General features: G+C 43.5%; 1 protein-coding gene across 3 annotated transcripts in view; it reads left to right on the top strand.

The window, feature by feature from the left end:
- Window positions 1-701: 701 nt before the first annotated feature.
- VSIG4 (V-set and immunoglobulin domain containing 4) overlaps window positions 702-15,405 on the top strand; it is a 57,716-nt gene continuing 43,012 nt past the window's right edge. For 2 of the 3 annotated variants that reach the window (XM_051968167.1, XM_051968168.1), the window contains exons 1-2: window positions 702-864; window positions 4,298-4,654. In XM_051968167.1, the coding sequence (XP_051824127.1) occupies window positions 801-864; window positions 4,298-4,654 (421 nt within the window). In that variant the 5' untranslated portion in view covers window positions 702-800. The remainder of the gene's footprint in view (window positions 865-4,297; window positions 4,655-15,405) is intronic. The other variant, XM_051968169.1, reaches the window with a different exon arrangement.

Raw genomic sequence — 15,405 nt, forward strand, 5'->3', positions numbered from 1 at the left:
GTATCTGCTGTGCCACCTACCTTTCCTGAAGAGGACCAATGATGTCAAGAGGGTGATGTCTCCACCTACAAGTGAACTGGATTTAAGTGAGGGACAGTTGCGTGAAGTCACCTGCCTCACTGGAGCCATCTGGATCCAGTGGTAAGACATAGATGAGGATGACTGGAGATGAGCCTGGATGCGGAGGGAGACTTTGGCCTTTTTAAGCGAATTTTGAAAGAGCCGCCAGGATTTAGGTGAAGGGAGAGAGATTCTAAAATGCAGAGGTCCATACTCTCCCAGTGGGGGCTGGGGAGCGGGGCCATGGGCCAGGCCCATGGGGGTTAGTGCTGATAAGAAAGGTAGCCCTGTGATAGCAGAAGTTTCACTCCTGTTCCTTCTCCATTTGACCATCTAGACTAACCCCTTCCCTACCCTACCCCAACCCCTATTATTCCTCACCCCCCAAATTCTGCAGGTTCTTTCCTAACTCAGGTCAAGTGCCGCCTCCTGGGCCCCGGCCTGGGCCCCGGAGCGAGCATCGACCCATTGGCCTAGGAGTTCAAAGACTACTGAGATTTGTTTCAGAAAAAGTCAATACCCCAGGAGGGGGAGGTGGGAGGGGATTGCCTCAACCCCAAGCCCAGCGCTAATGAGCTCCCCCACACACACCCTTATGACTCAACCTAAAATAAGGAAGGAAGATAGCCAGTGGGGCTGCGAATTGAGTGAGAGATAATAGGGAAGGAAGGGGAACTGGCAAGGTACCAGAGCTGGCTCCGGGTTCATCGGCATCAGGAGGGAGACGGCAGCAGCGAGCGATGTTTGCTATGGCGCTGTTCCTGGAGATGGTTCTCCTGGCCCACCTCTTGGTCCATCTGAACGGTAAGAGCTGCTCCGGGCCTCCCTTGGGCCTGACAGCACTGGGTGACCAAGTGGGATCCAGGGGTAGGGGAATTCTGCTCTCATTGAGCCGGGTCTTTTGTAGAGGGAATCCTCTGGAAAGGGAAGAGAGCACCAAATAGCCACAGGGCCACCTTGAAAAAAGAATGCCTCCTGGGGATATAGTTTAGGGCAAAGAGAGCCACACTGGGTGCCAGGAAATGGGATCTCAGGGGCCACGAGCCTTCCTGGCCACTTAGCTGCTTTTCTATTGAGAAAACGGGAGGATAGCATTTGTTCTGGCTCCCTCCCGCCACAGGGTCAGCTGGTAATTTTGATAATGACTTGTTCTAAGTCAGAGCCGGAGCTGCCCATGGAAGCTTCAGATATGGGGTCAGAAGCCTTCCAGTGAAAGTTCAGCTTTTCTGCTCATTAGCTGTCCCTTGCTTCCCCCGGCTTCAGTTTCCTCCTCTGAACATTATTAAGACTATTATTCTTCAGTAGACTGAATGAGCCCTTAGGGATAGAACCGAGACCTGAGACTTAGAGTCAGACCCGAATTTGAATTCTGCCTTGGACACCATGTGGCTAGCTGTGTGATGCTGGCCAAGTCATCCCGGTTCTGTTTCTTCATCTATAAAAAGAGAATCTTGGACTCGGTGGCCCCCAAGAACCCTTCTTGCTCAGCCGTACTCCGAGGAGCAATAGGGAACTCCCAGGAGAGGAAGCTCCTTCCACTAAAGCAAGTCAGCACCTTCTCTGAAACTCTGAGTCTTCTGCAGTTGCCTGCACATAGGGAGGTTCACTATTTTGTCCAGGGTCACTAAATGTCAGGAAGAATTGAAGATGGGACTTGAGCCTACTGAGGCTCCCTAATGGGAATTCTGAAGCTCTCTCCGCCTCTGCTTGTTCTTAATGTGGTAAACTGTCCGTTGTAGCCTCCTCCCTTGAACAAAGGGTAGGATCCCTGTTAAAAAAAAATAAACTCCAACAGGATCTGATAGCTGTTATCACTGACACACAAATGGTAATGAATTCTATAGCCTAACTGGGGGGAGGGGTCAGGAGACTTTAGGTTATAGTTCCAGCTCTGCTTTTAATGACCACTTTGAACTTGGACAAGGTCCCTCTGTGCTTCAGTTTCCTGATGTGTAAAATTCTCTGTAGAGGACCTCATTAGGACGGGTGGGTCCACGAGGTATCTTCCAGATCTGACATTGGGCACTCTCTGTTCCAAGTGCCCCCACCCCCAGGGCTGACATCCCATGTTCTAAGGTCCTTCCTAGTTTTGACACACCATCATCTGTAATTGGGAGTAGAGATTTTGAGAAGGAGGAAACAGTACAGCATTTCGGAGCTGTTGTGAAGCTCGTGGGGTTCCATCGGGTGGTGGGCTAGAGCGAACAAGGAGGAGACTGGCTCAAGCAGAAGACACATTTCTCTCTTCTGCCATGACTGGGTTCTTCTGGCTTGCTGGGGAGTGATGGACCCTCAAGGCTTCTCCCTTTTCCCATGCTAACAATTGTCCAGGAAATGTTAGTCCCAGGTCAAAGAGCCTACCCATTGCTCTAGGACCTCCCCAGAGCAAATTTGTGCGGTCGGGAATGGCGGGATTATTATCTACATTTTACAAGCCAGGTCCAGACACATACACCGAGCCTGGAGCTTGTGGGGCCCATCACTTGTTCTTTGCCCTCTTATTATTGGTCTTTCATTGAAATCTAGGATTCCACTTCCAGGGCAAAGTAGTGAAAGAGCAGACGTGGCTTCATTCCCTCTCCTGGGAACGGGGGCCTTTTAGCCACCCTTCGCTGTCTCTGAGGCTGTCTCTTCTTGCCTTTGCCTGGGCCCGTTCTGGGGAAAGGTCCTGCCGTGAGCCAGTGATTGACCCGGAGGGGTCTCCAGAGTGCGGGGACCTGCGGAGAAGGAGGCCCAAGCCCTCCAGGGAGAATGAAGGGGCTGCCACTTTCCAAATTCACTTCTCATTAAACTGTGCTTTCTTCTCATATAGTTTTGGTAGAAGAGCCCTAGTGCCGAGAGGGGCTTTAGAGGATAGAATATCAGATCTGAGAAGGACTTTGGAACACAAACTGTCGGGGCAGATGGGGCTTTAGAGCCCCTAGAACATTGGGATAGAACATTGAATATCAGCACTGGGACCTTAGATTGTAGAGGGAAGAGCAGAAGCAGAAGCCTTAGAACATAGGGTCATGGACTTGAGATTAAGGGCATGTAAGAGGCAGAGGCTCGTGGCTATTTCCCTGCAATGGTTTTATCCTGCCCACATTTCCAGTAAGGTCAGGGGCATTGCTTAATCCTAGCTCCCTAGCTCAGGGGTGGAGAAGGGGCAGTTCAGTCCTGGTTCCAGGTTACCTGTCCCAGAAAAGGTTCCATGTCTAGATTTTGTATCTCCAGCACCTAGGACAGTGCCGGATCCATGGTAGTTGCTCATTAAATGATTGTTGATTGATTGATCTGGGGAAGAAAGTGCCCTTTGCAGAACCAGGGGTTGTTTGCCACAAGGTGTTCAGACTGTCCTGCCATCTTCCCCTTAATCACCAAACCTTCATAGTGCACCCATACTGTGCTACCAGAGAAGAGTAGCACAAAGGACAGAGCCCCGGCTCTAAGGCCAAAGTGAGAATCCCCGTGGAAATCCCTTCCCTTTCCCGGGCCTTCGTTTCCCCCTCTGTAAAAGGAAGGGTCACACTACATAGCATCTGAGGTTCCTTCCAGCTCTATTGACCCTGTAAAATTAGAGGGGGTGAATCCCAATCTTGGCCATTATGACCTTTGCACTTGGTGATAGCCAGGAGAGAAGCATATTGGCTATTGAAGACAGTGTGCATGGTGAGGAATGGTTAGAATGGGGGGAGGAACAGTTAAAATGGAGAAGGCCGTGGTGAGGATGAGGGTGAAGAGAACAGTGAGAAACATTATCTCCATTACAGTTCACCTCAGCTGGACTATCCCAAACTCTTGTCTTTACGGCTAACATTTACCCCCTCTCTTGGCCACTTTCGAAAAGTCGTTACCTTCAGGACTTGGACTACTGATTCTCAGTTCTCTCTAGCCATCACAGAGAGACTTTGAAGACTGGGGGAGGGAAGAGAAAATAGAAAGCCTGAAGACAGGAGAGAGTTATCTAAAGTTCCTGCCTGGAGTTTCCTACTTCCTGAGAGAATAATGGGAAAACTATAAAGCAACATGGCGAAGTAGAAAAAGACTGGGCGGACTCTCAGCTCTGACCCTCCTTAGCTGTGCGAGATGGGCCGGGATCATGCTCTCTCTAGTCTTCAGTGTCTCCATTTACAAAATGTAGATGAGAAAATACTACCCATCACCAAGAGATTTTTACTGCCAGGGAACAGGGAATGTTGAATTAGAGAAATGAGAGGTAGTATTATTGTAATCATTTCTACAATTCATCTCCTAGCTACCCCCACGTTAGAAGGGCCTAAAAAGGTAATTGGTCCCTGGAAGGGGAATGTCAACATCAACTGCACCTACCGCCCCATGGAAGGTTACAAAGAGCACCAAATGAAGTGGTTGGTTCGGCAGAATAATGACCCAGTCACCATCTTTGTCCGGGATGGAACCGGAGACCACATTCAGCAGACCAAGTACCGAGGTCGACTGGAGGTGACCAAAGACACCCTGGGAGATGTGTCCCTGTTCCTGGACAATTTGGAGATGGATGACAGAGGTCAATATGTGTGCCAAGTGACCTGGAAGCTCGCTAATGGTGACCAGGTGATGAGAGAGCACACAACAGAGCTTCAAATCCAGAAACGTGAGTTTCTAGAGGGAATAGCGAGGGAGCATGCACACTCTAGAGTGGAGGGTTTAAAGTCTCTTCTTGTACTGACACTTTCTATTATCTGTTCTAAGAGCACTGCCGACTTGACCATTTTGTGTTCTAAGCCCCCTCTCACTCTGTCTCTTTTTGAAGTCCATCCCAACTCTGACAATCTGTTTTCTAGGGCACCTGTGGCTCTAACAGTCCCTGGCCAATGAGGCTCCCTGCTGAGACATTCCGTTTTAAGGCCCCTCTCATTTTAACTATCCCTTTTCTAGGTGCTTTCCCAGTTCTAACATTTTCTGTCCTAAGCCGCTTCTCATTCTTACTAACCATGTTCTAGTTCCCTTCCTACCTCTGACATTTTGTGTTCTAAGCCCCCTGTAACTCGTCTCCTTACTACAAGATATCTGAAACTGACATTTTGCGTTCTAAGGCACCTGTTTGCTATAACTAGCCCTAATCAATGGGCCTCCCTGCTGTGACACACCCTGTTTAAGGCAACTCTCATTCCAACTATCCCTGTTCTAGGTCCTTTTCTAGTTCTGAGATTTTGTGTTCTAAGCACCTGCTCACTCTCTCTGTCTCTTTTCTAAAGCCCATCCCAAGTCTGACATTCTTCTTTCTAAGGTTCCACTGAGCTCTCAGTGTCCCTAGTTTATGAGACACCCTGTTGTGACACTTAAAGTTTTAAAACCCCTCTCATTCTAACTATCCCTGTTCTAGGTCCCTTCTTAGCATTAATATTTTATGTTCTAAGCTTGTTCTCTCGCTGTCTCTTTTTTAAAGCCATTCCAACAGAGAATTACTCCTTTCTGAGGCACCTGTGTGCTCTATCAGTGCCTGGAAAATGGGCCTCCTTGCTGTGATCCTCCCTGTTTTAAGGCTCCACTCATTCTACCCATCCCTGTTCTAGGTGCTTTTTAAGGACTAATGTGTTGTGTTCTAAGTCCCCTCTCAGTCTTTCTCTTTTCTAAAGCCCATTCCAAATCTGACATTCTGCTTTCTAAGGCTCCTTTGAACGCTTAATGTTCCTAGCTTATGAGACTCCCTGCAATGACAGGGTTTTAAAGACGCTCTCATTCTTGCTGCCCTTGTTCTAGGTGGTTTTACAGCTCTGAGATTTTGTTTTCAAAGCCCACTCTCTCTCTGTCTCTTTTTAAAAAGCCATCACAACACTGACATTCCGATTTCTAAGGCTCCATTCGGCTCTCAATGTTCTTAGTTGATGAGACCCCCCCCCTGTAGTGACACAATGTTTTAAAGACCCTCTAATTGTTGGGATCCATGTTCTAGGTCTTTTTCTAGCTCTGACATTTTGTGTTCTTAGACCCTGTCTCTATTTCTCTGTTCTAAAGGCCATTCCAACTTTGACACTTTGCTTTATGAGACTCTTTGGAGGCTTGATTGTCCCTAGTTTAGGAGACCCCCTACTCCAACATTCCCTGTTTTAAGCCTCCTCTCATTCTACCTATCCCTGTTCTAGTTGCTTTTTAAGCCTTAATATATTATGTTTTGAGTCCCCCTCACACTGTGTCTTTTTTACAAACCTCACAAAACTGACATTCTGCTTTCTAAGGCAGCTTTGAGCTCTCAATGTTCTTGCCTTGTGAGACCCCCTATAGTGACACAGTGTTTTCAAGACCCTCTCATTCTTACTAACCCTGTTCTAGGGTCGTTCTCTAGCTCTGAGATTTTGTTTTCTACTCATCCTCTCAGTCTGGCTCTTTTTTACAAGCCATCACAAGAGAGACATTCAGATTACTAAGGCTCCTTTGGGTTTTAAAGACCCTCTCATTCTTGTTACCCTTTTTCTAGGTCCTTTTCTACTTCTGATATTTTGTGTTCTTAGACCCTTTATTTCTCTGTTCCAAAGGCCATTCCAACTTTGTCACTTTGCTTTCTGAGACTCCTTGAATTCTTGATTGTCCCTACTTCTGAACACCTACTGCTTGGACACTTCATGTTTTAAAACTCCTCTCATTCTACCTATCCCTGTTCTAGATGATTTTTACCCCCTAATATATTGTGTTCAAAGGCCTTTCTCAAACTGCGTCTTTTTTACAAGCCTTCACAAGACTGACATTCTACTTTTAAGGGTCCTGTGAGTTCTCACTATTCTTAGCTTATAAGAACCCCTGTAGTGACACAGTGTTTTTAAGACCCTCTCTTTCTTGCTACCCCTTTTCTAGGTCCTTTTCTACTTCTGAGATTTTGTGTTCTAAGTCCCTTCTCCCTCTGTCTCTTTTTTAAAAGCCATCACAAGACTGACATTCTGATTTCTAAGGCACCTTTGCACTCTCAATTTTCTTAGTTGAAGAGATCCCTCTGTAGTGACACAGTGTATTAAAGACCTTCTCATTGTTAGGACTCATGTTCTAGGTGTTTTCTAGCTCTGACATTTTCTGTTCTTAGACCCTTTCTATATTTCTCTGTTCTAAAGGCCATTCCAACTTTGAGACTTTCCTTTCTGAGACTCTTTGGAGCCTTGATTGTCCCTAGTTTAGGAGACCCCCTGCTCTGGCACTCCTTGTTTTAAAACTCCTCTCATTCTACCTATCCCTGTTGTAGGTGATTTTTAACCCTTAATATATTGTATTCTAAGGCCTTTATCAAACTGTGTCTTTTTTACAAGCCTTCACAATTCTGACATTCTACTTTCTAAGACTCCTATGAGTTCTCAATGTTCTTAGCTTATAAGAACACCTGTAGGGACACAGTGTTTAAAAGAGCGTCTATTTCTTGCTGACTCTGTTCTTTGTCCCTTTCTACCTCTAAGATTCTGTGTTCTAAGGCCCCTCTCACATTGTCTCTTTTCTAAAGCCCATCCCAAATCTGACATTCTGCTTTCCAAGGCTCTTTTAAGCTCTCAATGGTCTTACCTTAGGAGACCCCCTGTAGTGACACAGTGTGTTCAAGACCCCCTCATTGTTGCTATCCCTGTTCTAGGTCCTTTTCTAGCACTGAGATTTTGTGTTCTAAGGCCCCTCTCACTCTGTCTCTTTTTGAAAGCCTTCACTGCATTGACATTGAGATATCTAAGGCTCCTTTCAGCTCTTAATTTTCTCAGTTGATGAGACCTCCTGTAGTGACACAGTGTCTTAAAGACCCTCTCATTCTTGCTACCCTTGTTCTAGGTCCTTTTCTATCTCTGATATTTTGTGTTCTTAGACCCTGTCTCTATTTCTCTGTTCTAAAGGCCTTTCCAACTTTGACATTTTACTTTCTGAGACTCTTTGGAGCCTTGATTGTCCCTAGTTTAGGAGACCCCCTGCTCTGACATTCCCTGTTTTAAAGCTCCTCTCATTCTACCTGTCCCTGTTCTAGGTACTTTTTAAGCCCTGATATATTGTGTTCTAAGGCCCCTCTCACACTGTCTTTTTTACATTCCTTCACATAACTGACATTATGCTTTCTAAGGCTCCTTTGAATTCTTAGCTTATCAGACAACCTTTAGTGACCCTCCCTATTTTAAGGCTGCTCTCATTCTACCTGTTCCTGTTCTAGATGCTGTTTAAGCACTAATATGTTGTGTTCTCAGTCCCATCTCCCTCTGTCTCTTTTCTAAAGCCCATCCCAAGTCTGACATTCTCCTTTTAAATGCTACATTGAGCTCTCGATGTTCTTACCTTAGGAGACCCCCTGTAGTGACACAGTGTCTTAAAGACCCTCTCATTCTTACTACTCTTGTTCTAGGTCCTTTTCTAGCTCCGATATTTTGTGTTCTTCGACCCTGTCTCTATTGCTCTGTTCTAAAGGCCTTTCCAACTTTGACCCTTTACTTTCTGACACTCTTTCGAGCCTTGATTATCCCTAGTTTAGGAGACCCCCTGCTCTGACGTTCCCTGTATTAAAGATCCTCTCATTCTACCTATCCCTGTTCTAGGTGATTTTTAAGCTCTAATATATTCTGTTCTAAGGACCCTCTCACACTGTGTCTTATTACAAACCTTTACAAGACTGATATTCTGCTTTCCAAGGCTACTTTGAGCTCTCAATATTCTTACCTTATAAGAACCCCTGTTGTGACACAGTGTTTTAAAGACCCTCTCATTCTTGCTATTTCTGTTCTAGGTCCTTTTCTAGCCCTAAGATTTTGGGTTCTAAGTCCCCTCTCACTCTGTCTCTTTTTAAAAATCCATCACAAGACTGACATTCAGATGTCTAAAGGTCCTTTGAGCTCTCAATGTTCTTAGTTGATAAGACCCCCTGTAGTGACACACTTTTTTTTTAAAGACCCTGTCATCGTTGGAACCCATATTCTGGTCCTTTTATAACTAAGAAATTTTATGTTGTTAGACACTTTCTCCACTTGTCTTTTCTAAAGCCCATGCCAAATCTGACATTCTGCTTTCTAAGGCCCTTTTAAGCTCTCAATATTCTTCCCTTAGGAGACCCCCTGTAGTGATGCAGTGTTTTAAAGACTTCTCATTTTTACTACCTCTGTTCTAGGTTCTTTCCTAGCTCTGAGATTTTGTATTCTAAGCCCCCTCTTACTCTGTCTCTTTTTTAAAGCCTTCACTACACTGTCATTCAGATTTCTAAGGCTCTTTTGAGCTCTCAATGTTCTTACCTGAGGAGATGCCCTGTGGTAACATAGTGTCTTAAAGACCCTCTCATTCTTTCTACCCTTCTTCTAGGTCCTTTTCTAGCTCCAATACTTTCTGTTCTTAGACCCTGTCTCTATTTCTCTGTTCTAAAGGCCTTTCCAACTTTCACCCTTTACTTTCTGAGACTCTTTCGAGCCTTGATTCTCCCTAGTTTAGGAGACTCCCTGCTCTGACATTCCATGTATTAAAGCTCCTCTCATTCTACTTATCCCTGTTCTAGGTACTTGTTAAGCCCTGATATATTGTGTTCTAAGGCCCCTCTCACACTGTCTTTTTTACATTCCTTCACATGACTGACATTATGCTTTCTAAGACTCTTTTGAGCTCTCAAGGTTCTTACATTAGGAGACCCCCTATAGTGATAAAGTGTTTTCAAGGCCCTCTCTTTCTTGCTACCCCTGTTCTAGGTCCTTTTATAACTCTGGGATTTTGTGTTCTAAGCCCTCTCTCAGTCTGTATCTTTCTAAAGCCAATCCCAGGTTTGACATTCTCCTTTCTAAGGGTCTTGTGAGCTCTCAATGTTCTTAGCTTATGAGACCCCCTGTAGTGACAGTGTTTTAAAGACCATCTCATTCTTGCTACCCCTGTTCTAGGGTCTTTTCTAGCTCTGAGAGTTTGTGTTCTAAGCACCCTCTCACTCTGTCTCTTTTTAAAAAAGCCATCACAAGACTGACATTCTGCTTTCTAAGGCCCCTTTGAGCTCTCGTTGTTCTTAGCTTAGGAGACCCCCTGTAGTGACACAATGTTTTCAAGACCCTCTCTTCCTTGCGACCCTTGTTCTAGGTCCTTTTCTAGTTCTGAGATTTTTTGTTCTAACAGATACCTATGGGTCACATATAAAACCATAAACTAACATAATCTATGTTGTATTATATTTTTATTTATTTTGTTAAACGTCTCCCAATTACATTTTAATCTGGTTCAGGTCATACTTGAGAATGCTTTGCCAGCATACTACAAGTTTGATAGCTCTGATGAAGATAATTGCCAACAGACCCCAATTTCAGTATTTTTTGTGGTAGCTTGTGATTTTGGTAGGATTTGGGAATGAACATACATTTCTAGGTGCTTTTAAAATTTGTTACTTAGTTTTCCACATTTTTATTTTTTTCGTTCAATAAATTTATTGATAAAAATCCTACCCCATCTCACACAATTTCTAGTTTTCTTCTTGCATTGTTGTGGACTCAACACACTCACCCTCTGTTTTCTTAGCTATTATTCTGATGCATGGCATTTCGGTCCCCATAAGCTTGTAAACATCTTAAGGGCTTTTTGCTTATTTTTATGTCCCCAGTGTTTAGCACAATGCTTGACACATAGTACACATCTAATAAATGTTTATTGTTTGATCAAAAAAAAAAGAGAGAGAGATTTTATGTTCTAAGCTTCCTGTCACACTCTTTTTTTAAAGCCATCACATGACTGACATTCTGATTGCTAAGGCTCCTTTGAGTTCTCCATATTCTTACCTCTGGAGACCCCCTGTAGTGACACAGTATCTTAAAGATGCTCTCATTCTTGCTACCCCTGTTCTAGGTCCATTTCTAGCGCTGACATTTTGTGTTCTTAGACCCTGTCTCTATTTCTCTGTTCTAAAGGCCTTTCCAACTTTGACACTTTTCTTTCTGAGAATCTTTGGAGGTTTGATTGTCCCTAGTTTAGGAGACCCCCTGCTCTGACATTTCCTGTTTTAAAGCTCCTCTCATTCTACCTCCCCCTGTTCTAGTTGCTTTTTAAGCCCATTAATATATTGTGTTCTAAGCCTCCACTCACACTGTGTCTTTTTTAAAAGCCTTCACAAGACTAACATTCTACTTTCTTAGGGTCCTTTTAGCTCTCAATGTTCTTAGCTTATGAGACCCCTTGTAGTGACAGTGTTTTTAAGACCCACTCATTGTTGCTACCGCTGTTCTAGGTCCTTTTCTAGCGCTGAGATTTTGTGTTCTTTGACCCTTTCTCTATTTCTCTGTTCTAAAGGCCCTTCCAATGTTAATACTTTGCTTTCTCAAACTCTTTGTAGCCTTAATTGTCCCTAGTTAAAGAGACCCCCTGCTCCGACACTCCATTTTTCAGACCTCTGTCATTGTGCCTATCCTTGATCAGACCACCTGTAGTGAGCCTCCCATCTTTAAGGCTCTCCTCATTCTACCTATCCCTGTTCTAGGTGCTTTTTAACCACTAATATGTTGTATTCTAAGCCCTCCTCTCACTCTCTTTTCTAAAGCCCATCCCAAATCTGACATTCTGCTTTCTAAAGCTCTTTTAACCTCTCAATGTTGTTACCTTAGGAGACCCCCTGTAGAGACAAAGTGTCTTAAAGACCCTCTCATTCTTGCTACCCCTGTTCTAGGTTCTTTTCTAGCTCTGAGATGTTGTGTCCCCTTTCACTGTTTTTAAAAAGCCATCACAAGACTGACATTCTGATTTCTAAGGCACCTTTGAGCTCTCTATGTTCTTATTTGATGAGAACCCCTGTAGTGACACAGTGTTATAAAGATCCTCTCATTGTTGGGACCCTTTTTCTAGGTTCTTTTCTAGCTCCAGTATTTTGTGTCCTTAGACCGTGTCTCTATTTCTCTGTTCTAAAAGCCATTCCAACTTTTACACTTTGCTTTATGAGACTCTTTGCAGCCTTTATTGTCCTTAGTTTATGAGACCCCCTACTCTGATACTCCCTGTTTTAAAGCTCCTTTCATTCTACCTATCCCTGTTCTAGGTGATGTTTAAGCTCTAATATATCGTGTTCTAAGGACCCTCTCACACTGTGTCTTATTACAAACCTTTACAAGACTGATATTCTGCTTTCTAAGGCTCCTTTGAGCTCTCAATATTCTTACCTTATAAGAACCCCTGTCGTGACACAGTGTTTTAAAGACCCTCTCATTCTTGCTATTTCTGTTCTAGGTCCTTTTCTAGCCCTAAGATTTTGGGTTCTAAGTCCCCTCTCACTCTGTCTCTTTTTAAAAATCCATCACAAGACTGACATTGAGATTTCTAAGGCTCCTTTGAGCTCGCAATGTTCTTAATTGATAAGACCCCTGTAGTGACACTCTTTTTTTTAAAGACCCTGGCATTGTTGGGACCCATATTCTGGTCCTTTTATAGCTAAGAAATTTTGTGTTCTTAGACCCTTTCTCCATTTCTCTTTTCTAAAGCCCATGCCAAATCTGATATTCTGCTTTGTAAAGCTCTTTGAAGCTCTCAATGTTGTTACCTTAGGAGACCCCCTGTAGAGACAAAGTGTTTTAAAGACCCTCTCATTCTTGCTACCCCTGTTCTAGGTCCTTTTCTAGCTCTGCCATTCTGTCTTCTAAGCCCCTTTCACTATTTCTGTTTTCTAAAGTTCATCACAACTTTGTCATTCTGCTATCTAAGGAACCAACCTGTTCTAACTGTTCCTATCAATGGGGCCCCTGGTGTGACACTCCCTATTTTTAGGCCCCTCTCCTTTAAAGTATCCCTGTTCTAGGTGCTTTCCAACCTCCAATATGTTATGTTCTAAGCCTCCTCTCACTCTGTCACTTTTCTAAAGGCCTTCCCCACTTTGACCTTTTGCTTTCTGAGACTCCTTTCCGCTCTGAGTATCCCTTGTATATGAGACCCCCTGTAGTGACACAGTGTTTTAAAGCCCCTCTCTTTCTTACTCGCCATGTTCTAAGTCCTTTTCTGTCTCTGACATTTTGTGTTCTAAGTCCCTCTCACTATTTCTATTTCCTAAGATTCATCCCAATGTTGTGATTCTGCTTTCTAAAACACCTGTGCTCTAACAGTCACTGTTCAATGGGCCTCCCTACTGTGCAACTCCCTGTTTTAAGGCCCCTCTCTTTCTAAAAATCCTTGTTGTAGGTGCTTTCTAAGCTCTAATATATTGTGTTCTAAGGCCCCTCTCAGTCTGTCTCTTTTTAAAAATCCATCACAAAACTGACATTCAGATTTCTAAGACACCTTTGCGTTCTCAATGATCTTAGTTGATGAGATCCCCTGTCATGATACAGAATTTTATGGACTCTCTCATTGTTGGGACCCATGTTCTAGGTTTTTTCTAACTGACATTTTGTTTTCTTCGACCCTTTCTCTAATTTTATGTTCTAAGGGCCATTCTCACTTTGACATTGCTTTCTGGAACTCTTTGGAGCCTTGATTGTCACTAGTTTAGGAGACCCCCTGCTCTGACACTCCCTGTTTTAAGGCTCCTCTCCTTCTACCTCTCCCTGTTCTAGTTGCTTTTTAAGCCCTGATATATTGGGACACAGTGTTTTTATATATTGTGGTGTAAGCTCCCACTCAAACTGTCTCATTTTTACAAGCCATGTCAAGTCTGTCTTTCTGGTTTTTAAGACTCCTTTGAGTTCTCAATGTTCTTAGCTTATCAGATCACCTGTAGTGAACTCCCTGTTTTAAGGCTCCTCTCATTCTTGCTACCCCTGTTCTAGGTCCTTTTCTAGCTCTGAGATTTTTTGTTCTAAGCCTGCTCTCAGTCTGTCTCTTTTCTAAAGCCCATCCCAAGTCTGACATTCTACTTTCTACAGCTCTTTTAAGCTCTAAATGTTCTTACCTTATGAGACCCCCTGTGATAACACAGTATTTTTAAGATTCTCTCATTCTTGCTACCCTTGTTCTAGGTGTTTTTTCCAACTCAGAGATTTTGTGTTCTATGCCCTCTGTAACACTCTCTCTTTTTTACAAGCCATAACAAGACTGACATTCTGATTTCTAAAACTCCTTTGAGTTCTAAATGTTCTCAGTTTATGAGACCTCCTGTAGTGACACAGTGTTTTAGAGACCCTCTCATTCTTGCTACTGTTTCTTTAGGTCCTTTTCTACCATTGAGATTTTATGTGTTTTTTTCAAATAACTTTTTATTGACAGAACCCATGCCAGGGTAATTTTTTACAACATTATCCCTTGCACTCACTTCTGGTCTGATTTTTCCCCTCCCTCCCTCCACCCCCTCCCCAGATGGCAAGCAGAGATTTTATGTTCTAAGCACCATCTCACTCTGTCTCTTTTTTAAAGCCTTCAAAAGACTGACATTCAGATTTTTAAGGCACTTTTGAGCTCTCAATGTTATTAGTAATGAGACCTCTGTAGTGACTCAGTGTTTTAAAGACTCTCTCATTCTTGCTACCACTGTTCTAGGTCCTTTTCTAGCTACAGCATTTTGTGTCCTTAGACCTGTTCTTTATTTCTCTATTCTAAAGGCCTTTCCAATTTTGACACTTTACTTTCTGAGATTCTTTGGATCCTTCATTGTCCCTAGTTTCAGAGACCCCCTGACCTGACACTCCCTGTTTAAGGCCCCTCTCATTCCACCTATCCCTGTTCTAGGTACTTTTTAAGCCCTGATATATTGTGTTCTCAGCCCCCTCTCACTCTGTCTCTTTTCTAAAGCCCATCCCAAAAGTGACATTCTGCTTTCTAAGGCTCTTTTGAGCTCTCAATGTTCTTACATTAGGAGACCCCCTGTAGTGCCACAGTGTCTTAAAGATCTTCTCATTCTTGCTACCCCTGTTCTAGGTCCTTTTATATCTCTGAGATTTTATGTTCTTAGACCGTCTCCATTTCTCTGTTCTAAAGGCCTTTCCAATTTTGACACTTTACTTTCTGAGACTCTTTCGAGCCTTGATTGTCCCTAGTTTAGGAGACCCCCTGCTCTGACATTCCCTGCTTTAAAGCTCCTCTCATTCTACCTCCCCCTGTTCTATGTGATTTTTAACCCCTAATATATTTTTCAAACTGTGTTTTTTTTTTCAAGCCTTCACAAGACTAACATTCTACTTTCTAAGGGTCCTATGAGCTCTCAATGTTCTTAGCTCAGGAGACCCCCTGTAGTGACACAGTGTTTTAAAGACCTTCTCATTCTTGCTACACATGTTCTATGTCTGTTTATAGCTCTGACACTTTGTGTTCTAAACCACTGTCACTCTCTCTGTTCTACAGGCCATTTCAAATGTGCCACTTGTTTTTCTGAAACTCTGGAATCTTGGTTGTCCCTAGATTATGAGACCCCCTGTAGTGACACAGTCTATTAAAGCCGCTCTCATTCTTGCTACAATTGTTCTAGATCCTTTTCTAGCTCCAGATTTTTGTGTTCTAAGCCCCCTCTAACTCTGTCTCTTTTTAAAAAAGCCA

This window comes from Antechinus flavipes, chromosome X (assembly GCF_016432865.1).
Source record: "Antechinus flavipes isolate AdamAnt ecotype Samford, QLD, Australia chromosome X, AdamAnt_v2, whole genome shotgun sequence".
Lineage (NCBI taxonomy): Eukaryota > Metazoa > Chordata > Mammalia > Dasyuromorphia > Dasyuridae > Antechinus > Antechinus flavipes.